This window comes from Mesocricetus auratus, unplaced genomic scaffold (assembly GCF_017639785.1).
Source record: "Mesocricetus auratus isolate SY011 unplaced genomic scaffold, BCM_Maur_2.0 Super-Scaffold_100004, whole genome shotgun sequence".
Lineage (NCBI taxonomy): Eukaryota > Metazoa > Chordata > Mammalia > Rodentia > Cricetidae > Mesocricetus > Mesocricetus auratus.
The window spans coordinates 77,781,920-77,806,939 of record NW_024429189.1 but is presented as its reverse complement, the minus strand read 5'-3'; the positions used below and the strand labels follow the sequence as shown (position 1 = coordinate 77,806,939).

General features: G+C 35.9%; 1 protein-coding gene across 5 annotated transcripts in view; it reads left to right on the top strand.

The window, feature by feature from the left end:
- Nucleotides 1-25,020, top strand: part of Ano3 (anoctamin 3) — a 263,776-nt gene that overhangs the window by 116,984 nt on the left and 121,772 nt on the right. For 4 of the 5 annotated variants that reach the window (XM_040745992.1, XM_040745994.1, XM_040745993.1 and 1 more), the window contains one exon: nucleotides 22,679-22,837. In XM_040745992.1, the coding sequence (XP_040601926.1) occupies nucleotides 22,679-22,837 (159 nt within the window). Of the gene's footprint in view, nucleotides 1-21,236; nucleotides 21,763-22,678; nucleotides 22,838-25,020 lie in introns of those variants that run through there. The other variant, XM_040745996.1, reaches the window with a different exon arrangement.

Genomic DNA, 25,020 nt, shown 5'->3' with positions numbered 1-25,020 from the left:
GGCATTTCTTCCTCAAAAAAAAAAAAAGAAGTAGAAGTGAGATTACATTCGATGATATTTCAGACTCACTTCTCACATTCTAAGAAATTTGGGCTGCAACAAGCTTTGAAATATTCATGCTTCTTTCTCTAGATAGATACCTTATGACAGAGGTTGGCAAACTTGTGAATATCAAAATTACCTGTAGGAATTGTTTAGAAAGGTGACAACTTCTTATAACATTAGGCTCCACTGTGACCCCCAAATTTGCAGTTTTGACATGTGACCAGATGATGCTGAAATTGTTGCTTTGGGTACCATATTTGAGGACCGTTACCTTGCATCTGCCTTTAGTAGCTCCAACCCCCTGTGAGCCAGACTGTACCTGCCAATCCATTGATTAAAAAAAGAACCAGCAAAGCCCCTTCACTTGCAAAGTTTTAAAAGTACTGAAAGATTAAGAAAGGAAACAGGCAAACCACTGCATAAGCACGGTCACAGGGTGTCTTAAGTCAGTGCAGGGATATAGAAAGGCCACCACCCTGCTGAAGCAGCTTCTCAAAAGGTTGATATTGAACATGATGACTGGAAGGTAAGAAACCAACAGAAGGGATCAAGGGAGTGACTGGCATCAGAGCAGTAAAAGAGCCTCAGTGAGGCCTTAGGTGTCCTCTATATTGGCCTATGAAAGAGAACACAGAGAATGAGTATGGACAACCCATCATGAGAGCAGAAAAAGCACTAAGGCACAGCGCTTCAGAGGTCTGTGGTGGGACTGAGAGGTTCTTCTGAATCTAACAATTCTGAGGAGGGATGTGTTCATAAGGTGTCTCTACCACTGTGAATGCAGATGGGATGACCCAAATGGAGATGGGATGACCCTGCAGTAGTCCAGGTGGAAGATGGGGATGGTTTGACCAAGAACAGATGCATGGGGTGAATATACATAGCATTTTGTAATGTCAAAAGGTAAATGATCCTCAGACACGTAAACAAGTAAGTGACAGTATTAAATATAGCATTATGCTGATTAGTTTATGATAAAAATAAAGAGTGAAAAGAGGTTAGAAAACACAATTAAGATCATTTGTCTGAGAGTGATTAGCAGTAATAGTGGGGATATGGGGACTTCCCTTGTCTTTGTTTATACAAGAAGGAAAAATTATGCTTTTTGTCTTATCCAAGTCCTTTCAGATGACAATTGTTCCTATCACATTCATCCTGCTCACAGGCCTTAAATATTCCTAGTCTTACTTGTTCCCTGGTATTTTATGCATGAGGTTTCCTCAGTCTTGGAATGATCACACATGCTCTGCTTGCTCTGCTATTCTACTCACTTCTTTAGGACTCAAGTCCTATATCACTTCAGAACAAATTTTCTTTCTCAAGACAGTCATTTCATCTTTGCTGTCATAGCACTTGAACTCTCTTTCTCCCTCTCACAGTGAAACAAATCGCACCAAATTACAACATGTTCTCCTTCTTCTTCCTTGACTAAACTATTCTCTTAAAGGAGCAGAGTATTTTTCATCACAATTATCTGAACACCTTGCACAGACAGCTGACTTACAACAGGAATGCAGGATGAATTCGTTAAATGAGTGTATTACTATAAGAAGAGACTTGGAAAATATTGTAGCTCAAGGTAATAATGAGGCACTAGAGTGGGCATCAGTGGTGTAGTATTAAATCTTACTTTAAATAATAGACATTGTTTAAAATTAATCTTCTATTATAAATGCTTTTTAAATGATTAGAGGAATTAAGAATAACGTAAAAAACAGAATATCCATAACATCACTGTGGAACATGTTCATCTGACTGTATGCAGCTCAATATCTATGTCATCATTCAAACAAAGTTTATAAAATTTCACATGAAGGAACCAGGGAATGCCTTGAAGATGTCTCACTGCCCTTAGTATGGCATTTTATAGATGTTACAGAATGCCACATTTTGTATACTTACATTTTCTCTATTGCAACATCAGATCACTTTACATACATGATAACCTTGGACATTTAAGCAGCTGAAACAGTTTAATGGAACCATACATAAAGACATACATAGACACATAGTTATATAATTGGATATATAACTATCATATCTAATTATTGCCAACCAAATGATGATTTAGATTTATTTTACTAACAAAATTCTCTCAACTCTGAGATGCATACAGTCAGTGATCCTGTGCTGCTGAACAACAGCAAAGCATTGCTTAAATCCATCAAAGCCACATTCCACTTGATTATGTTTCCATAGAGACTGCTTACATAAATGACAGAATGGGCTCTCCAGTTTAGATAATGCATCAGGCTGATTCTTAAGAACACATAATAGTGTAGGGGAATTGTTGTTTATAAAACATGAAGTGTAAGGCTGTGGTCTTTTATATATCTGACAGTTTTAGTAATAAGTAAAGGGTTCAAAACTGAAGCATTTTAAAGATTAATTGAGGCACTGCCACTTGCTAAATCATGTAGTGTTGGACTAGATATGATTTTTATCACATTTTTTAAGTGTAAACCCTCCAGTGTAAATTATTATCCTGAAGAACATGGGCCCTTAAACTAGGATGTTAATTTAAATTCTGACATTACCTTTTGTACATTGCATGGCATTGGAAAATTGTTTAAAGCCTTGAACCTAGGATTCCCTATCACTAAAATGTAGAGTGACATGGGTGGCAGAATGTGGGTAATTATGGTGAATCAATGAAAGAGTAGACTTCCAGATATCTATAGTGTGCCTAGCTCAGTGGTAGAGCACATGTTTAGTATCCACAAAACCACGCCAAAACAAAAGGAACAAAAAACGTTGACTAGTACTGATGCATACTAAGTACTACATTAAAAACTTAGTTATAGAGCTAAAGAAATATCTCAGTGAGTTAGAGCATGAATGTATGAATATCTGAGTTAAGATCTCAGTACTCACATAAAAATCAGGGCATGGTTACCATCCTTCCTGCAGGATCACTGGAAAATCCTACATTAAATAAAGTAGAGAGTGATAGCATTATAGTATGCACTACTTAACCATCCTCCTCTGGTCCCTGTAAGCCTGTGCACTCTGGCTAAAGCCCCAATCCTTGTGCATATTACACAAGTGCCCGCCCTCTCATTCATGCACATATTCACATTAACATATGTGAAATGCATAAAATAAAATAGAAACAGAAATACATTCATCATGTTATAACTAAAAAGTCAATTATATCAGAGGTTAATATTTTCCAAGAATAATGCAGTAGTGCTTGGCTACTGTCCTTCCCATAGATTGTCTGACTGTGAGGAAAGCAGGGGTAGGGGAAAAAGATGCAGAAGAAGAAAATAGATGCTGAGAATTTGTGCAGGAAGTAAAGGAAAGCAGGCAAACATCCTGGAGAAGGAATCTGTGTAATATTCTATGAGGTGTTTAGTCTCTTCTTTTTTTCCATAGATGGACAACTCCACTTACTTCATTTGTCTTCACAGGTAGGATTCTAGGTAAGAAAATAAAGAGGAGGTTCATAAATATTGTGTGTTACATACATGTAACCTAAAACAAAAATACCTAGAAAGTTAAGTATTAATTAGCTGTAGTGTCTCTGAAATGAAAAATAAGTGCTCTGTTTGAAGGGACTTGAGCCTATCCAGAATAGAGGATGTTAATTATACTTACTGGGTATAGAATGGCAATGGAAAATGGAAAATAAAATTGGACACCGGATAAAAGTGCAATGCCTCAAACCAAGACAGCAGAGGGGAAGACTGTCTAGAAAAAAACATGCTCTGTCCTTGTTCTAAGAAGTTTCTAACTAGTAGCAAAAGCAAAGTGGTATGTGAGAAATAACAGCTTCAGCTTGGCCAAGGTGGCACATGCCTGTAACCCAGAACTTAAGGCAGAGATGGGGGTCACTGTGAGGCTTTAGGTAGAGCTATGCAGTGAAACTGTGTCAAGTTTCCTTAACCAAATGCATCAGCCTCTCCATAACATTTCATATAAATTGATATTTTTCTCTGTTAAGTAGTTCTTGATTCATGTAGAAGATGACACAAATTACACTTAAGATTTATTTAAAGCCTTTAAAATACTTGCAGGCTGATCTTTGATTTTGAATTCATTCACTTAGAAGTAAATTGGATACAGATATTTTATAGATGTATGCAGGAAATAGTGTACTTAGAACTCACCTGACTTCAGATGTTTTCCTATAAAAAATTGACACATGGTATAATTAAGTTTCATTTGTATCTTTGTCTATAATTCTATAGACACTGCCTAGAATAACCACATTTCCAGGTTCAAACTCTGTGTGTGTGTAATATTTTTAGTTTTTCTTTTCATATTAATTATGCAAAATAGTAGGCTTCATTGGAACATTTTAGCATATGTTTGTAATGTATGTTGTCAGTAGTTACCCTACTTACCTTCTCTTCTTTCCTACCACTTCCTGGTCGCCTTATTATTCCCAGACAGTTTCATTCTAATTTCAACTGAGATCATTTTTAAAATCTAGCTTCCACGTAATAGAGAAAATGTGAAATGTTCTATATAAGGTTTTCAAATTTCACATTATTTGGCTTATTTTGTTCAACATAGTGACCTCAAGTTCGACCCATTTTCCTGCAAATGGTATGGTTTTGATCTCAGTAATGTCTGAATAGAACCATATTCTATTCATTACAAATTTTTATATGCTGATAGGCAACTAGGCTGATGTCTTGACTTGGGATTTGTGAATATGGCTGTGAAGCATAAGTGTACAGGTATATGTTGTATCTTGCATTTGGCTCCTTGATGTATAAACCCAGAAGTGATACAGCTGGATCATGAAGTGAATCTAATGTTAATTTCTGGGGAACCTCCAAACTGATTGCACAGGGGCTGGTTTAATTTACATTTCCACCAATGATGTATAGAGCTTGTTGTATATCTCCATCTTAACAATTCGTTTTTTGTTTGTTTGTTTCTTGACTATTCTAACTAAGATAAAACAAAATCTCAAGGTAGTTTCAGTTTGCATTTGCCTAGAGGCCGAGGATATTGAAATATTCCATGGATTTATTATACTTTTGAGGAGTGTTCTTCAGTTTGTTTGTCCAATTGTTGATTGGATTATTTGTCCTTTTTGTAATTAACATTTTGAGTTCTTTATGTATTCTTCATATGTAGCCTCTGTGATGAACAACTAGAAAAGTTTGTCTCCAATTATGTAGCTTGTCACTTCTTTTTGCTGAATATTTCCTTTATGTTCAGGAGCCTTTGACTTTGATGCAATCCTACATGTCAGTTCTTGCTATTGCTTTCTGAGCTGTTAGAGTGCTACTCAGAACACTGCTGTCTCTTGAAATAATTTTCTGTAATTTGATGAACTAAATATTCTTTATCATATATTCATTAAAAACATCAAAGGGGGAGTTAAATGCCTTCAATTGGGAATGATTAGGATTCCTGAACAGAGAACTTTAGACTGGCATTTGTAGCTGTGGTTATTATCACTGTATTCAAAGATATTTCCAAAAGTTACACTTACATATTAGAGAACTCAAAATATTTAAGTGATTTTTGAACAGATATTTTCTTCTTAGTACTTGCAAGATAAACATGTATTTGTTTAATAACAAGATGTTCAGAATGTTGTCTACATGGGCCTAGCCATCTGACAGCACCTTACGATTCGGAGGTTGGCACCAGCATATTCAGCATCAAAGCAGAATGGTTTCATTCATGAATGAAAATTGCCATAAGCAAAAGAAATCCAGCTAGGTTCAATGAGTAGACAAATTGCCAGTGACCATATTTGAATTCCCCATGATCCTCTGATAAACTCTTATAGTGGTATATGTGATAAGAAAGGGAGACTTAAAGTAGAAAAAAAGAAATCATCAACCAAGCACCCTTAGAATTCTATTCTAAAGACTCATTCCCACTAATGTACTCCTAGCCATCATTACTAATGCAGCTGTCATTGCCCTTCAGACACCATCCTAATTTGCAAGGGCTTTTGGGAGATTTCTTGCTTGGTTTCAAAGTCCCAAGAAATCACTCACTATACTTTTCCACCCAAATGTGATTGTGTTGTCAATTTCCATATCATGTAGCTTTTTATACCAAACACAGCAGCAAAACTACAGCCCTGCAGAATGGTGTGGAAAGCTTTGTGGTGCCTGCCTTTAAACCCAGAACTCAGGAAACAGAGCAGGGAGATTTCTGTGAGTTCAGGGCCAGTCTGCTCTCCAAAGCAGTGTCATTACACAGAGAAACCCTGCCTCAAATAGATAATCTCATACCCAAATCTCTCTACCGCCAAAGCATACCCTTTCAATACTCTGGCTTGATATGATAGGAACTAGCATAGAAACCCTGTCTAAAATAAATAAATAAATGATCTCATACCCAAATCTCTCTACCTCCAAAGCATACCCTTTTAATACTCTGGCTTGATATGATAGAAACTAGCATGATTAAAAAAAAAGATATGGTTCTCAATAGAAACTAGATATTTAATATCTATTTTCTTATCCAAATGTATTTTAAGGGTTTTATACCCATGCTCACTTTATTATTCTAATAGTCATTTAACTATGTCTAACTACTTAAACTAACCTGCTCTGGTAGAATTAGGCATTCAAAATAACATTTATGACATTAGGGAAATCGTTTTGTTTCCCTAATACGCAGTATGCAGTATTTGCTGAGGACTTTAGATTTGTGCATGTATATGATTTTGCTTTTAAAGTCATTGAAGGTTACTGCCCTAGTTGGTGTTTCTATTGCTATAAAGAGACACCATGACCATGGCAACTCTTATACAGCCAGAGGTTTAGTCCATTATCATCATAGTGGGTTGCATGTAGGCAGACATAGTACTAGAGAAGGAGTTGAGTTACCCATATCTGCAGGAAACAAGAAGTACCACAGTGACACACTTCTCCCAACAAAGCCACATCCACTCCAAAAAGATCACACCTCCTAATGGCGCTACCACATTTGCCTATAGATTTATTACTTTGGCCTAATTTTTTATTCTGATTGTTCTGTTCTCACGTCCTGACGAATATTGTTACTTTCTACTCAGCAATTTGCTGGAAAGAAATTCTGTATACAGTTTAAGACTTACAATGTCTGAAAGATAAATAATGTTTTGCTGAATTTCAAAGCTCTTTTCATAATTGCAATTGTTTGGGGTTCTACCCAAGGGTATTTTACAAAAGATTCAAATCAACCAATCTGTAACAAAGAAACACTGCCTGACTTTTCACACTAGTATCCTCAGGGAACACATTGTAGGGATTAAATAGAGATGATGGCCTGAGGTAGGCCTTCTCTGGACCTTGATTACTAACATTAGCCTATAGCTAATGTCCTGGTCTTCTACACTTTTCTTTGAAGCACTCAGAGAACAGATCTCCCTGCTTGAACTTCAGATGCTCTGGGTACCTCCACCTGACCTCCTCTCGTCATTTCCTTTTTGTTTGAATTGTGAAATTTCAAAAACTTCAAACTCTTTGTTCATGTCTTGCTCTTTGCTACTGAAAACATTACATAAACCCATGAATTTTATTTAAGATGAATATTTGATGGGTTGCTATAGTTCCATGTTTGCCAAAGCATAGTCTTTAAATCATTTCCAAGATTCACAGTAACTCTTTAAATGTTTTAATGGTATGATTTAATTTTAATGTGTATTAGAAAACAACCCACATTTCCTAATACTCATAACTTTTAAATTAAATATTTAGCAGTGCTGACATTTGTTAAAATACAATCTCAAGAAAAATTACTAAGTAATAGTCCCTATAGATTTGTATATACTAGAATATTATATATAGAAACATAATAACAAGATAAAAATAGTGTGAGTAACAATGCCATATTTTGTTTTGTCTAATAACTTCCCAGATGATTCCACTTCTCACTTATCTTAGCACCACAGATGTCTGCCACTCATGTTAGTTCTTTCTAGACTATTTGTTGCTTTTTTTCATCTAAGATTTTATCCTGCGAATTGTTCAAAACAAGTTTGTAAACAGAGTCATGTTTATTATTGTATTGAATTTCTATGCAAAAACTTAAATAATCATTCTGCCAACACCCTAAAGACACCTAGGTTATTTCTAATCTTTCTTTTTAAAATTAGCCTAAAAATAACAGATTTATTTGTGGAATTTTTTATTTAGATACATTTGTTTTATACTTTTCCCTGCATCCTGATTTTCCTTCCTTATTTCCCTAACCTATTCCTGTTCCCATTCTCACTTGTATGTTTTCACCCCTAGGAGTCTCTGTTCCACTTTCTTATAACATACATTTTAACACATTCTTCTTCATCCCTTAAAAATTTTTGGTCCCCTTCCATGGGCTCTTTCCTAGTATTCATACCTCCAAATACAATTAGTCCCAACCAAATGCACATATCTATCTATGTGATATTGTACAACTCTGTGGACATACTAAGTTGCTTTTTCATTAAAAATAGATAAATTGTTTGCAGAATGGATTTCATATTAAAAATTGCTTTGAAAACAGCATTGAAGATTTAATTAACTTGTGTACAATGACATAAAAATGTGGGGTTTTATACAACGCACTAGAATGAGAAACTGAAGCTATATTGATGCTGTCATTCATCTCTGAAGAGCTACTCAAATGAATATACTGTTATAGTCAGGAGACTTCCAAAGGGCTTGGAAGATTTGCTGTAAATGATTTAATTAACTTCTACTAACCTTGACAAGGGTAATTTGAGTTTACATGCAGATGTATTTGATGCATTTATATATTATCACATCACCTTAAACCTGCTGCATCTCATTAGTTCTGAGGAGTCAAGTAGACTCAAGCCTTATTGGCACTGGAATGAGAGAACAAACAAGATTATTATAAACACTGCTAAAGCCAGAGTTTCTTACCATCTGAATCTTCCAGATAGCCACATATGAGCTTCCAAGAGTATATTAAGCCTGTGAATCTCAATTAATAATTATTTCAATGTGCACATATGATTATTTGTCTAGAGATAATCCCTACTGCCAAAAATAGTCAAAAGTCACTGTTCCCTTCTATATTAAAAGAAATATTATAGAAGAAAGCTTCAAACAACAAAGTAGCTTCCATAAAACAGGAGTCTCCAGAGTCGTAATCTGCAATTTCAGAACTTACCTTGCAAACCCCTAATTTTTAACAGGAAAAGTAACTCTGGGTCTGTAAGCAATGAAACATGTATAAAAATAGTCCTCAGTAGTCCAATACGTGTTCAATGGCAATTTTCCAAGTTCCTGAAATGTCTTCAGAGATAGAATCTTCTTGCTTGTGAAAGGTTGGTTAACTTAAGACCACTGGATCGTGAAAAGCACTTTTCTGTAGATGCAGGGCTTGCCTTTTTTGCACACAGCTGAGATATTTACAACAGATAAAAACTCACCTTAATATAAAGATTATAGGGAATTTTCTCTTTGACACTTCAAAGTATAGAGTAATAATTAACATGTAACTATTTAGGATAACTTGTCTTGGAACACCTGTGTCTTTCCTAAATGGTTGTGTTAATATTAGGCAAAAAGCAGTTGTAGCTGAGGATTTCATAATGTAATCTAAAGGTTTTATATTTCACATTAAATGCTCCAATACAATAATAGCCTTTGACTGAAAAATGTACTGGGGTTATCCCTATGTTTCATAGATTTTTGATGTTGTTCTATATTTTTTTGGAGAGGAAAAGGTTTATTTGGCTTATACTTAAGCATTGCTGTTCATCACTGAAGGAAGTCAGGACAGGAATTCAAACAGAGCAGAAATCTGGAGGCAGGAGTTGTTGCAGAGCCCATGGAGGGATGCTTTCACGGGCTTCTTCCCTCTGGCTTGCTGAGACTGCTTTCTTTTTTTATATTTTATTTTTTTTACTTTTAAATTTAAATTAGAAACAAGGTTGCTTCACATGTCAATTGCAGGTCCCTCTCCCTTTTTCTCCCCTCCTTCTGTGCCTTCCCACCAACCCCCCCAAAAATCCCTTCATTTCCCCAGGGAGGGTGAGGCCCTCCATGGGGTGTCCATAGTCTGTCATTTCATCCAGAGCAGGGTGAGAGTGCATCTCTCATTATTGGATGGGAGCCCAACGTCCATTTGTATACACGGGATAAATACTGATCTACTACCCAAGGCTCAATAGATTACCTAGGCCTCCTCACTGACTCCCACATTCAGGAGGTATTGATCAGACCCATGCTGGATTCCCAGCCATCAGTCTGGAATTCAAGAGCTAACCCTTGTCAGGTCAGCTGTTTCTGGGGGTTAAACCAGCCAAATCTTAATCCCATTGGTCATCAGTCCTCTCTCTGTGTCACTGGATTTCTTGAGTTCAGCTCAGTGCTTAGCCGTGGGAGTCCGCCTCTGCTTCCATCAGCCACTGAATGAAGGTTCTGTTTCCCAGACTCTCTGGCCATGGGAATGTAGGCTGGCACTCCCCAGGTCTATGTCTAAAATTCATATATGAGAGAGTACATGCCATGTTTCTCTTTTTGTGACTGGGTTACCACACTCAGGATGATTTCTTCTAGTGCCATCCATTTGCTTGCAAATCTCAGGATTCCATTGGGTTTTTCTTTTCAGCTGAATAGTACTCCATTGTGTAAATGTACCACATTTTCTCTATCCAGTCTTTGTTTGAGGGGCATCTAGGTTGCTTCCAAGTTCTGGCTATTACAAATAATTCTGCTATGAACATAGTGGAACAGACATCCTTGTTGTATGAATGGGCATCATTTGGATATACACCTAATAGTGGAATTGCTGGGTCTTGTGGTAGGTTAATTCCCATTTTTCTGAGGCATCTCCATACTGGTTTCCAAAGTGGCTGAACAAGTTGGCACTCCCTCCAGCAATGGAGTTATGTTCAGGAATCTGTCTCCTGTACCAATTCGTTCAAGGGTACCAACCACTTTCTTCTCTAAGAGGTTCAGTGTTGTTGGGTTTGAAGTGACACCTTGACTTTGCATTGCAAAACTGATAAATCCCACTTGGCTATGTATAGTTGACCACTCTGAGATGAGACTCACTTTCTTTTAGGCACCTGCTTGCTTGTTTTATGTTACAGGCGTAAAACCAAGAGCAGGGAATATCTTTATTTTTAATCATTTTTTAAAATTTAAAACATTTTTCCCATTTTACATGCCAATCCCAGTTCCCATGCCTTTTCCTCCTCCTGCTCCTTCTACTTTCCTCACACACCAATATCTTAATAGTTCAAGTTCACTACTATATACATCCTAAAAAATATCTGTAGCCTGGATTATCTGACTTGCTCTCCATCATAACCCTGGTACCTGGAAATGTTCAAAAGCAAAGCTCTACAAATATCCTTAGGGTTGAAAGTGGATCATTTGCTCAGATATGTTCCTGAGCCCTGAATTGTATTTTACCCTTCATTTGACCCAGTGAATGTCAACTACACAATGTTTATAAATGTTTCAATTTCCCAATTTTTATTTTATTAATAGTTAATATAAATGACCCAAGATAAAAATACAGTGACTTCTTGCTATTGTTTCCATTGTACCTATAGGTTAAGCCATCATTTCAATATTTCTATATATGTATTTGAAATCATCATTTAGTTTGTTGTGGGAGTTCCTTAAGGGATACTATAGCATTAATAACAGCAATAATACAATGAAATTAAATGCATGATTTATTACTAATTATGACTTTTAGTTGTGTGTTATTAAACAGTATTTTTCTCTGCCCAGTTGTGGCAGAATCTGGAATACAACCTTAACCATCCTGCTGTGTAGTGTGAGTATTCCAGTTACTGCTTAAAACATGATTTATATTACTGATTGTACCATATGGAGAAGAGGTACAGTTGGCACTGTGATTTGGAGATAATGAACCTGGTCAAGCTCTCATCAGCACTGAGCATCTGCTCAGTATTGAGGTCAGAGTTTTGGCCTTCCTAAAACTCATAATTAAAGATTATTTGAACAGGAAATTCAGCTTACATTTCTGGTGTATCTAGAGTTAAACTAGGTGCATTAAAATGCATATATGTTAATATATACTTTATTCTCTAGAACACTTGGGAAATTAAAATATTTTTCCTAATAAGTACTATTTTTAAAAACGTAACAGGAGAAGCAGAAATTTTAACAATTTGCACAATATTTAATAAATTTTCACTGTGTATAAATTTCTTCTGAACTTACACAAATGATTTTTCTTAAGTTTATTTTAATAAGGATTTTTGGAAATATATGAACACATTATTCATTATAAGAAAAGGTGTATACTGAGATAATGGTTGGATATGGCTATATCCTGAAATAAATTTACTTACATGCCAAGTCTCTGGAACTTTATTAAGGAGTCTATAACAGGAAATTCCTGGTGAAATATGACATCAGACTAACACCGTTAGACTGCCATCACCTAACCAGAATTAAAGGTTACCACAAAGATACACAAGAAGTCAAAAATTAATATCACTAATGAAAACTATGCAAAAGATGTTTGACTTGTTTAAATGACTTATAGAGCCCCTAAGACAAGATTAAGAAACAATTGTTCAATATGCAATAACCTTGTGGGTTAGTACCATCCAAATATCTACCCAGATTTTAGAGGAATGTTGGACCAACCTGTCTGTTATGAATCAACAGCATTTAGCTAAAATTGCTGTATAACCATGGAAATAATGTAAGCAGGCATTGCCAAGCTAAGCATTGCAGTCTTCTGAGAAAGCTTGAGTCATGCAATGCCCCTGTCTTTCAGTGAATGCTTGTACTATTCACTGAATCCATTTTTGTAAAGATGCAGAGAAATTCATTAAATGGGCATTGTGATAACCTATTATCAAAATTTGCAAAAAAAGTCTATGTGAGTGGGAGCAGATATGTGCAGCAGTCAGGAATCCTACATACCAGGAATGTTTTATTATTTCATACTATGTAGTGTGGTAAAACAAAATCTTCAGCCTAGAACTAGACTGAGTAACCAAGAAGATTTGACCTATGAAAGCTGTTCATGTTGCATAAGTTCTTGTAAAACTCTAATAGGGCCAGAACATGTACAACAATATATATTACAGGTCTAGATTGACAAACTGAGGTAGATTCTCTACAATTCTAGGGTTAGCAGGTGAATTATGATCATCTTTATTTCAACCATTGCTTTCATGAATGGAAAGTAGAGTTATGACGAAAGCAGGACTACATAGTCATTTGGAAATAAATATTTTTCTAAGGGACACCGAACAATTGGATAGCTACATGAAAATAATGAAGTTTGGCCCCTACCATATATTTTATGCAATACAAATCAATCCAGTAGACATTGTCTGTCCGTCCTCATTTTTACTTGTATTTAATTATTATATTTTTATTTTATATCCATTGATGTTCTATGTGTTTATATGCCTGTGTACCACAATGAAGGGAGGAAGAGGGCATCAGACTTTTCTGAAACTGGAGGTACAGTCAATTGTGAATGCCTTGTGGGTACTAGGAATCAAACATGTGTTCTCTGGAAGTGCAGCCAGGGTTCTTAACCACAGAGCTATCTCTCCAGTCCCTAGAACTCAATCTAATGGGGGAAAAGAAACTTATTCTACACAAATAAGAAGAAAAAATCCTCACAACTTAGGAATATGGAATGTTTTCATAAACAGGAACAAAACACTTTTAAAGTAATGAATCCAAATAAATTAAGAATATGACTTTCATTAAAATGTTGAAAATTCACCCAAAGACAGAAATTGCAGTTTTAACAAATACATAATTCAAAGGACTCGCTATCTATAATGTTTGTAGAAGAGAAATTGGAATACAAATTAAACTCTAATAAATGACTAGTATATAGTCTCTTTACTATTGAAAGATTGGAGAGTATTCATGAATCACAAAGCACAACAATGTTGTTGGCAGAAACACAAGTAAATTTACAATGATGTTTATCACTATAGATTGAAATTGAAAGTTAACATTATGAGCCAACAGTTTTCTCCTAGGTACCTCTGATAGAAAGACCTCTAAATGTGTACTTCAGATATATAAATGGATATTTATTAGATCTTTACAGTAATCAAGACAGGATGTAGTCAAATATCTATCAACACTAAGGGATAGATCTTCTGTTATATCCAGCATTATGATAATGCAGGACAAAAAAAGAAATGCAAATGAGTAAAAATTCAAAATGAATTTAACAGCTATATTATTTCATGAAAGTAGGTAGATATAAAAATCACCTTATGTTTATATATGGATATGCTGAACAATTAATGACATACCCTTTGTTGCTAAAACTGAAGAAAAGTAAAAATATCAAAACCCTAACATACAAAATGTGTGCTGAGAATTGAGTATTGAGGGCATTGTGACTAAGAGAATGATCTGAGGAGAATTTAGGTAAGAGTTGTTGAGATTCTATTTCTGGAGTTAACAGTTGTATCATTGTCTATTTTGTATAGCTTTATTAAATTATAAAGTATATTGATTATTTTGTAGTGAAATATGATCCTTTGTATTGCTTATGTTTGTTTTCAGCGATTTTATCCTGAGAAAGACTATTTTCCTACTAGCTAAGGGGACATTGAATCACTGAAAAACAAGTGATACTCTAATACTAATTGAGTAGATACAAGTTTGTATACATGTGTTTGTTGCATTTGTGTGTGTGTGTGCGTGAGTATATGTGCGTGTGTGTGTAGGGGGTGTGTGGGTGTTCTTGCCATACCGTGTGTGGAGGTCTGAAAAGGACTTACTGGATTTAGTCCTCTCCTTCCTCCTTGTTTTTTCACCATGTTGGTTACAAGGATGGAACTCATGTTCTCATACTTGTCAACAGACACTTTACTATGCCAAGCCGTTTTCCTGATCCCAAATAATTTTCCATATTCCCCAATTATAATAAGAGATAACATTGTAAGATCTTCTAGAGTGGTTCAGGCAGTAATGCCCCTCATGCAGTATCTCATTTAGTCATAGTAATAATCCTTCACAGTTGGTATCATTATTACTCTGGTTTAAAAGCTGTAGAATGGAGACTGAGACTTATTAAACTAAATGAACAAGAGACTCAGTTAATTGGAGCCCAGACGATTTGAATCCAGATTTAAATACTTCAATCAACGTGTCCTACTACTGATCTATATTAACTCAAAGTGTGGCCAACTGATAATCCGAAATCGTCACAGGCTGATGGCATGATCTAATATTATGTTATAATCATTACTGATTTTATTAAATTCACCAAGATAATGTGACCCATATTGGCTCCTTGGGACCATTAGACAGTTTCCTTCTGACTGTACCCTGTTATTCTGTTCCTTGCAATCATCCCTCTAGGTGCTGATTTCAGTATTACATTAGCATATGTATATCATATGGTTATTGATTTATTTCAACATATATGTATATATAAATATTCATATATACAGATCATGTACCTTTATCAGATACACCATCACTAAAAGTTAGTATCCTCTGTCTCCTTTGCCAGACTATCCTTTTCCTAAGAAGTCCCCATTATGCCTTCATATCTCTAATTATTTTTGCTTTGTTTTAAAACTAGATTTATCATATGAGAGGAAACAGACTCCATGTCGAAGTCAGATAAATACAATAAAATTAGATAAATACAAGAGGAGGAACTAAAAATAAAAGTAAAAAACTTTTATAAAATAAAATAAATCAAAATAGTATTAAAAAGTAAATATAAAAATGAAATATAATATAAAATTTTAAAAAATAAATATAAAAAGAACCACAGAGGATTCTAATGAATCTTGTAACACTAGGATCAACCTGGTGGAGGTGATATAGGACTGCAGCTGAAGACTTTTCTCCTGTCTTTTTCCCATTCATTTGCTGCTGTAAGTGGGTTAAGGGGAAATGAAAGAGTAGGTGTTTGATCAGGGTCTTATTCACTTTTTAAAAATCCTAATCTTTGAATACAAGAACCCAATGCTATCTACACATTGGTTTGTAGTCAGTGGCCTGAGATGAGTTCTTACTGGCTCTAAAGTTTGTAGTCAAGGTAAAAGGTAATGTCAATGCCATGGAGTATTCCCCCAGTACATCAGCGAGTGGGAAAAATGGGAAAAAGTGTAACATTTGCTGGGGAGGAAGGAGAACTTCACTCTGCCCACTGGCAGAGTGCTTTCAGACCTCTTCAGTCATAGAGAGCCTTGTGGGAGGGACGAGTATGCAGGAATCATGAAACAAAAGAGCAGATTTGTAAGGTTAGTAGTTTTCAGTACTGCCTAACAGCAAATGCACATGATGGCAGTGGAGAGTAACTCCAGGGAAGACATGTAAAAATATCTGGAAACACTCAACATCTTCTTACTTTTTATACTTGGAGACTAGCATGGTACATAGCACACATTAAGTGTTCAATAAATGTTAGATTCAAACTAAGAAACATACACATCCTATCTCATATATACATTAAAAATTACTGCCATTATTTTATTTTTAAATGCCCTTTGACAAACCTCCTGTATTATTTTACAAACGTAATAAATGTTTGTAAAGGTTTCCTTCTTGACTTGAGTTATAAATTACCAATTCTTGAGATATTCTTTAAGACCAGCTTTTCTGAATGCTTCTGAGATCCATGGCTTTCAAATGCATGATTGTGTCAAAGCGGTTGGAAGATTAGTGTTTTTCTAGGAATCTTTCAGGTACTATAATAAACACCACGACAAAAAACAACTTACAGAGGATTTTTTTCTTGGCTTATACTTCCAGGTTATAATTCATCATGAGAGAAGATAGTACAGAAATTGGTGCAGGAACTGAAGTACAAACCATGAAGAATGCTACTTAATTGCTTCTTGCTTGGCTCACACTCAGCTAGCAGTCTTCCTTAACACAGGCCCACCTGCCTAGGAATGATGCTGATCACAGTGGGCTGGTCCCTTTCACATTCATCACCAGTCACAACAGTTCCATAGACATGGGCACAAGCCAATATGAATGAAATAATTCTTAATTTGAGGTTCCCACCACAGCCAGGTGACTCTAGTTGTGTCAAGTTGGCAATTAAAACCAACCAGCACAATAGGTACCTACATTCCATATTCTCTGCAAATGCCAATTTTATTCCATGTACTGGAAATAATAAATTTGAAAACCTTGACTATAAACTGAACCTATCCCACACTAATTGGAATGTATTTCACTAATATAAATCATTATAATTTGATTTTATACTTTGTCAACTATACTATAAAAAAGTACTTGACAACAGGTGGTGGTGGCACATGCCTTTAATTATACCACTCAAGAGTAAAGCCTGGTCTACAGAATGATTTTCAGGACAGCCAGGGTTAAAAAAAAATATAGTGGCTCCAAAATGTTTTACTTGTTGCGTCTATATATAATAATATAATAATATGTATGACAAACTGCCAGTTCTTCATTTAAGCAAAAGATACAATCATGGATTAGTTAACAACTCAGTTAATGAATGTCATAGTTCAAGTAGAGCACAATTCTCTTTGTCATGTAATTATATTGAGTCTATGTTTAATACCTTTCACATAATTTAGACTGGCTTGCCTTTTTATATTTTGATATTGATGTTGTAAAGTGTGCAGGAAAACTGGCAAAATTCATTATTTTTTATTATATTTGACAGAAGTGAATTGCAACACTGATTCATGCAATTTAAGTCATTGTTATTCAAACAAAGATGACATGTGGGTATACTATTGAAGGTCACTTATAATTAGTAAGATATCAATTTTTAATCAGGAAATTGTTTCTTTGGGTAAGCTTAGCCAACACTTGCTTAAAAATGGAAAATTGGATATCTGTAATAACTAAAGTTCCATTTTCACTCCACGCTGCTATCAAGACAGCATGAAGTCCTTTTAAAAGTGTCCTGTTTTGTATTAGTTGCTGTAGCAATCAATCTCTTGATTCCTATGGATTACTAAATAATTCCCTCTTCACCTAATATGATGAAAATATCAAATTCTATTTTTTACTAAATTGTATAGGGCAGCTATGAACTATGAAGGAAAAGCTAAAACACAGAACACACTGGGGCTTGGGTACAAATTAGCATGAAAGCTGTTAACAATGAAGTGTCATGAAACTGGTGTGAAAAGTTCACTATGGATTCCTATTATTGATCTTCCGTTAGAGGGAAGAAGGTGATAAATTAACAGAGGAGTTTTTCCTGTCCTTGAAATCCTTTAAGTTAGAGTTTTACCCAGCTACATATGGGTCTTCCCTCTCAATCCTTTCATACCTCCTGACTTCCCCTTTTTCTTTCTTCTCTCTACAAATATTCGTTGACTCCCACAATCTGTTTTGCTCAAAGATATATTTGGCTGGGTGGGAGGGATAGCTCAGTCGTTAAAGGCTAGGCTCACAACCAAAAATATAAAAGATATAATTGGACTACTCATTGAACAAAATAGAAAAAAGGGGGACTGAAAACCCACTGTGAGGAACTGCCTCCTTCAAATTGCCTCTGGGTATACCTGTGGGATGGTGCTTTGATTGCTGATTGATGGAGGAAGACTTTATCGACTGTGGACAGTGCCTTATCGAGGCAGGTGGTTTTGAGTTGTGGAAGGAGGTAGCTGAGCAGAAGCAGGGGGAAAAGTAAGTCAGCAATTATTCTTCACTGTTTCTACTTTAAGCTCCTACCTTGAGTTCCTGTCATAGTTTCTGCTCCATGATGAACTGGAATCTGTAAGCTGAATAAATCCTTCCTCCCCTGAGTTTCCTTTGGTCACTGTTTTTTCAAAGAAAGAAAACTGGAGAACACTTACCTTTATAAAATTCAAATTATACAACATAAAATATTTTTTAAAAAACAAGAATAATGTGGCACATGCCTTTTATCCCAGCACTCCGGAGGCAGAGGTAGGTGGATCTCTGTGAGTCCAAGGTCAGCCTGGTCTACAGAATGAGTTCCAGGACAGGATCCAAAACATTAGAGAGAAACCCTGACTTGGAAAACAAAAACAAAACAATAATTCAATACAATGAAGAAGTTATCAAATGCTAAGAAAAATAATGTTAGAGAAAGTGAGATCAAGGGTAAGGAACACCACAGACAGTCTCTGGAGACCTGAAAGAAGAGTCATGTGACTTCATCCATGGTGCCAATGAACCAATGAACACTCAGTAACTCAGGTCCTGTATTAGCAATGGAATAGAAGGGAACAAAGTAGACAGGCCAGACTGTTGCAACAATCTAATAAAAAAGGTACCGCAGTTGCCATAGTGAGGAGTAATGGTATAATTGATGGGAAAGGAAACAAATTCTGTTTAAATACAGTTGCTATGACCCCAGATAAAATGGTAAGTGGATGGATTAAGTGGATTAACTGTTTCCTTTTCTATGACACCTGGCAATCAGCTAAACATCTGTGTATTCAGAATAAGATGCACCTAAAAGGCTGCATGAGGTTAAATTAAACAACCTTTGAAATACTTAAAAAATGTGTAGTTCAAAGTAAATGTTTAACAAATGACTTCTTGCTTGTTAGCTCCATGAACATCACTTCCTCTCTTCATCAGACACTCAGTTCTTTCCATCAGAGTTGTACATACATCCCAGTCAGGCTCCTTGTAGTTGTTCAATATGCCTTTGTCTAAATTTATGTTAGCTCTCCAAGATGCTATGCAGTCAGCATCTCGAGAATGTCTTCTTAGTAAACGATGAATAACAAGAAGACACAGTCATCCAAGTAGTTGGCAGGAAGTAAAGAATGGATAACAGCTGGATATTAGCTGTGAATGCAGACCTGGGCTCAAGGCCATGCTCTTCTGTGTGATCTGGGCCATAAGAATGGTACAACTGCCTTCAGAATCAGGAAAATGTCTTCATTGATAAATCTGGTTTTGTTTTAGTACTGTACATCTATCTTGTCCAACTTTGAGGTGATAGTTCTTGTTTTATCTTATTCAATTTCATTTGGTTGTATATTTTTCATTAGCAAATGAAATCATTGCATAAGTGAATGGATGAAAATCTAACCACTAGGGTAAAAGTTAACAATTGAACTGTCACTTATACCTGCTGGGAGATCAAAGATCAATTTTCTCTAATGGAGTGATACTGTGTATGTCAACCACTCTAGGACAGGTCTCATTTCTGGATTAGTTGGCCAACATAGAATTAAACACAAAAGCCTTCTGCACGCTTTTATTTCATGACAGTTTGATGGAGGTTTTGGTTTTGTTGTTGTTTTGTTTTGTTGGAGGGGCATTTCTTTTGTTTTGTGTTTTACTCTGGTTTTGGGGAGTTGTGTTATTTTATTGAGAAAGAACTTAAAGTTGGATAGGTAGGAATGGGGAGAGGATCTGGCAGAACTTAGGGAAGAAGAATATGATGAAGACATTGAAATTTTAAATTGTTTCAATAGTAAAATATAATAAAAAGTAGACAGTACAACCTATATAGTTATAGTAGTATTTTAAGAGGTGGAATGTTGGAGAGGCATTTCAGAGCATGAAAGGGTGTGAGTTAAATAGTTTTTGCAACATAGTACTTTTATTGTTTGAGAATTTCACACAATACACTCCAATCACACTCCATTCATTCCTCCCACAGTTGTGACCTCCCCCAACCAGAAAAATCAATATACCAAGAACATTTCTTGCCCAGATACTCATTGGAGCATGATCAAACTTCCAGTAGCCAACTTCTTAAAGATAATTGAGTCTCTCTCTTCCCCACTACCCTCCCCTCCAACTCACACACCCACCAGAAGCCATGTACTATGAAGAGCCACACTTCAGCATCCTCTGGCTCATATAATCCTTCCTCCCTATCTTCAAAACATGATTCCCTGGGTTTGGCCCAGTGCTAGGCTATAGGTCGCTGCATCTGTTTCCATCAGGTATGGATGGAAAGTCTCTCTGATAACAATTGGTGATGTCCTTCTGTATGCTGTGAATATATGTTTTCTTCTCATTGGTTGTTGAATAAAGCTGTTTTGACTGGACAGACAGGATTTATCCAGGTGGGAAATCCAAACAAGTACAGAAAAAGGTAGTGGATGGAGTTAAGGTGATGCCGTGTAGCTGCTGAGGAAGCAAGAACCTGGACATCAAAAGTAAGCCAAGACCACCTGGAGATACACAAATTAATAGAAATGTGTTAATAATTTAGAAAGTACTAACCAATAAGAAGCCTGAGCCATCAGCCAAACAGTTTTTAATTAATATAAGCCTCTGTGTATTTATTTGGTACTAATTGGCTGCAGGACCAGGTGGGACAGAAACTTCCTTCTACAGTCATCAATCTGACTACAGGAGGTGGCCATTTCAGGCTAACTCTTGATATCACTAGAAACCTTATCTGGAGTCATCCTTGTAGAATGGCGGGAGTTTACTTGTACCATGTTTCTTCAGAGCTTCCTGTCTAGATTGTTTATTTGGGGGTGCATTGTAGAAGCCCTTAATGTCTCTCATTTTCTATTATGAGTCTGGTGTCATCACTGCAATAGAAGCTCCCCTGCCTATAACAATGAGTGACAGCATAGACCATGGAATTTCACATGGTTTCTCATAGCTGCATGGACCACAAGCATCCACATGGCCTCTGGCTTCACCACAGAAGGTGAAACTCAACATTGTCCCTGGTGACAGCATGGATCATGGACCATCATGATGTTTGGCCACAGCAGGGTCCATGGATACCAACATGGCCCCAGCACAAAGAATCATGGACATTAACATGGTCTCCAGTAGCAGCACAAACTATGGACTTCCAAATAGCCCCCGACTCCACTATGAGAGACAGACATCAACATAATTAAGTTATTTTAAGGTAAATCCTGCAAGGAAAATTTCTAGCTGAAATTCTACCAGTTTGTGAAAATAGCTTCAAGTACTGGCAACAGCAATATGAGATCCTTCAAACTGCTTTGTGGGAAGATTTAGGAAGTGCATGTGTATACTATAGAGCACCATCTTATTTGAATGAGACTGTCTTTGCTGCTTCATTAACCAGGTTACCTGGCACTAGATAGTCAGAAGACTCTCCAGTCTCCTCCCATTTCTACACTGTGGCATGCTGGGGTCACTGGTATAAGCATTTCTGAGTCTGGCGTCTACATGGATGCACACTCAGCTCCTGTGGCTTGCTCAGCAAGCATTTTTACAGATTGAACCATCTCCTTAGCATCTTTAGCCAGTCTTGATGAGCTAGCTATGAGTTGGAATGGGTATTCTATTTCCATCACTTAACAGTTGTATCCTAAGCATAAACATTTGCCAGAGATTGCAGTTCAATGATTATTGTATGGTCTCAGCACTATTGAGCAACGCTTTAGCAAAGCAGAGATTTGTGTAAGTTTTAAATATCACACCGTGTCATGTTGGTTTCATTTCTTTCAGCCTTCATGTCTTTACCTTTGAAATGTAAGTTGTGAATGAACAAGATGAAGTATGAAAATAACTATATTTGGACATGGTTTAGTCAGCTGGAAAATATACTAGCTGTATTTTTACAGAGACTTATTGAACAAAACATACACCAACTGAAGGATGAGTCATCAGATAATAAACCTAATTACAAGACTAGCCTGTCTTCCATTATAAATTTCAGACTAGCAAGAATTATCCTACTACGGTTTTCAGTAGGAGTCTGAAGCACGAATTCATTTTCTGGTATTAGTTTGGTAGCACCTATAACTAGCAAGCAGGTTTATCTAATTTACACTATTACCTTTTTTATTCAACAGAATGACATGAATTACATAGCATCCAGTGGACTATTATTTAAAGATGGCAAAAAGCGAATTGATTACATCCTGGTTTACCGGAAGACAAACATACAATATGACAAACGAAACACATTTGAAAAGAACCTGAGAGCAGAAGGCTTGATGTTGGAGAAGGAGGTAAAGGCTTTTCCATTATCAGTTTTTTTTACTAATATTCTGGGATAGACACTATCAGTTGTATTGTAGTATACATGATATATGCCATGGAACTTCATAAAATGTACTCATTTTCCCAAGTGTAAAATGAATACATATTTATTGTCCAACTTAAATATGTGTTTACTTTTTCCTCTATGTGTTTCTATACATCTTAAATAATTTTTCAAAAATTTAAAAAATTTTTCAAAGGGTATGGATACTTTTGCAATTTAGAAAACTGAATACATAATGATTATACCCATGCAAAGTAGCAAACACTGTGTTAGGAAAACTAAAATTTTGAAAGTGTTTCTAAAACTGTTGAAGTACAAATTAGATTGCTAGAAGTATTGGCAATGGCCTTCACCATCTTTTTTCTTTTGTGTTTTTATGAATCTTTTTAAAGTATGATTTTCTTCATTCTAGTAAAACATTAAAATGATCAAAGCTTCTGGAAAAAATAAGAACATAGAAAAACAAACTCTTCATAGTTCTAAGATGCTAAAATTGCCACTTTTGTTTTATTTGAATAGGCTATGGTTTCATTTGTGTTTTACACATCTATTTTATTGAGTTTTAACTGTGAGTACTAGTGACTGAGTATGTACACAGGAGTGCATGTGTTCTTGAAGGTCAGAGGCATTTGGACTCCTTGGGGTTGGAATTACAGGCAGTTGTAAGTCACCCAGCATTGGTGCTGGCAATAGAATTCTAGTCCTCTGAAACAGCAAAAACCTTTCTTAATCACTGAGACATCTCGGTAGCTAAAGCTAAACAACTTTAAAATTGACACATGAAAAGCACTATGAGATATTAAGATAATACATAAAACACAGAATTTGACCTATATTCCCCAAATCTTTGAAAACTGTTATTAGGGACAACAATATTTATAGGCTAAGTTTTCATTACTAAGTGGAATTACACTACTAGTCTCTTTTTAATATTTTTTTGTTTTTTGAAATTATAATATATCACATCATATCCCCTTGTCTTTCCTCCCTTCAGGCACCCCTCCCCATTTACCCCTTGTACTGTGTCAGATCTATGGCCTCTTTTTCTTTTTTTCTCAATATATGTTTTGATTTAAATTAGAATCATACATGCTTCACATGTCAATCCCAGCTCCCTCTCCCAACCCTCCTCCCTTGACCTTCCCCCAGTACCCTATCCCCACATCATTTCCAAGGGAGGGTGAGGCCCTCCTTGGGGGGATCTCTAGAGTCTGTCATTTCATCCAGGGCAGAACCTAGACCCTTCCCCGTGTGTCCAGGCTGAGAGAGCATCCCCCCATATGGAATGTGGCCTCTTTTTCTTTAATTGTTATTTTACATATACACATACACACATTGCTAAATACATAAATGCAACCTACTCAGACCTATAACACACACAGAGAGAGAGAGAGAGAGAGAGAGAGAGAGAGAGAGAGAGAGAGAGAGAGAGAGAGAGAGAGAGAGAGAGAGAGAGAGAGAAAATCTTGGGCTCACCACTTGGTATTAGATAACTAATTTGGGGATTCTTCCCTGAATCATATTTTATCACATTGGAGATAAATGTAAAATAAATAATAAACAAATGAAAAGCCAAGAAAGATAGATATACAAAGTCAAAGTCCACATTAGTAGGCAAGTAAATATCTTTTCCTTTTCAGAACTTCCTAACAGCTGGTTTCCTGCTAGCTGCCTCTCACTTGGATTTATGTACATAAACAAATTACTATTATGTCTACAACCAATTTAGCTCTTTGACTCTGCAAAATATTAAAGCATAGGGGTTTAGTCAGCCATTTTTCAGTTGAGTAAAATTTAAAATATTTGAAGTTAACTTGTAACTTATGTGTTTTAATGATTTTTTAAATGTTAAAGTTAATAAAATATTGAGAAATTTTTCTAATAAGATTTATCAAGTATTGCTTGGGACTCATAGATAAGTTCTGTGATCCTCTGTCCCTATCCCTTTCATTTTTCATTCTCAAAACATGTATTAGAATTACATTTTTGAGTAATACATATTAGGGAGTACTAAACTATTTTCTAATGTGTTCCTAAATACCTGAATTCATTTGTACTTATTAAAAGTCTTTTTTTTCAAGACAGGGTTTTTCTGTGTAACAGTCCTAGCTGTCCTGGAACTCTCTCTGTAGACCAGGCTGTCCTGGA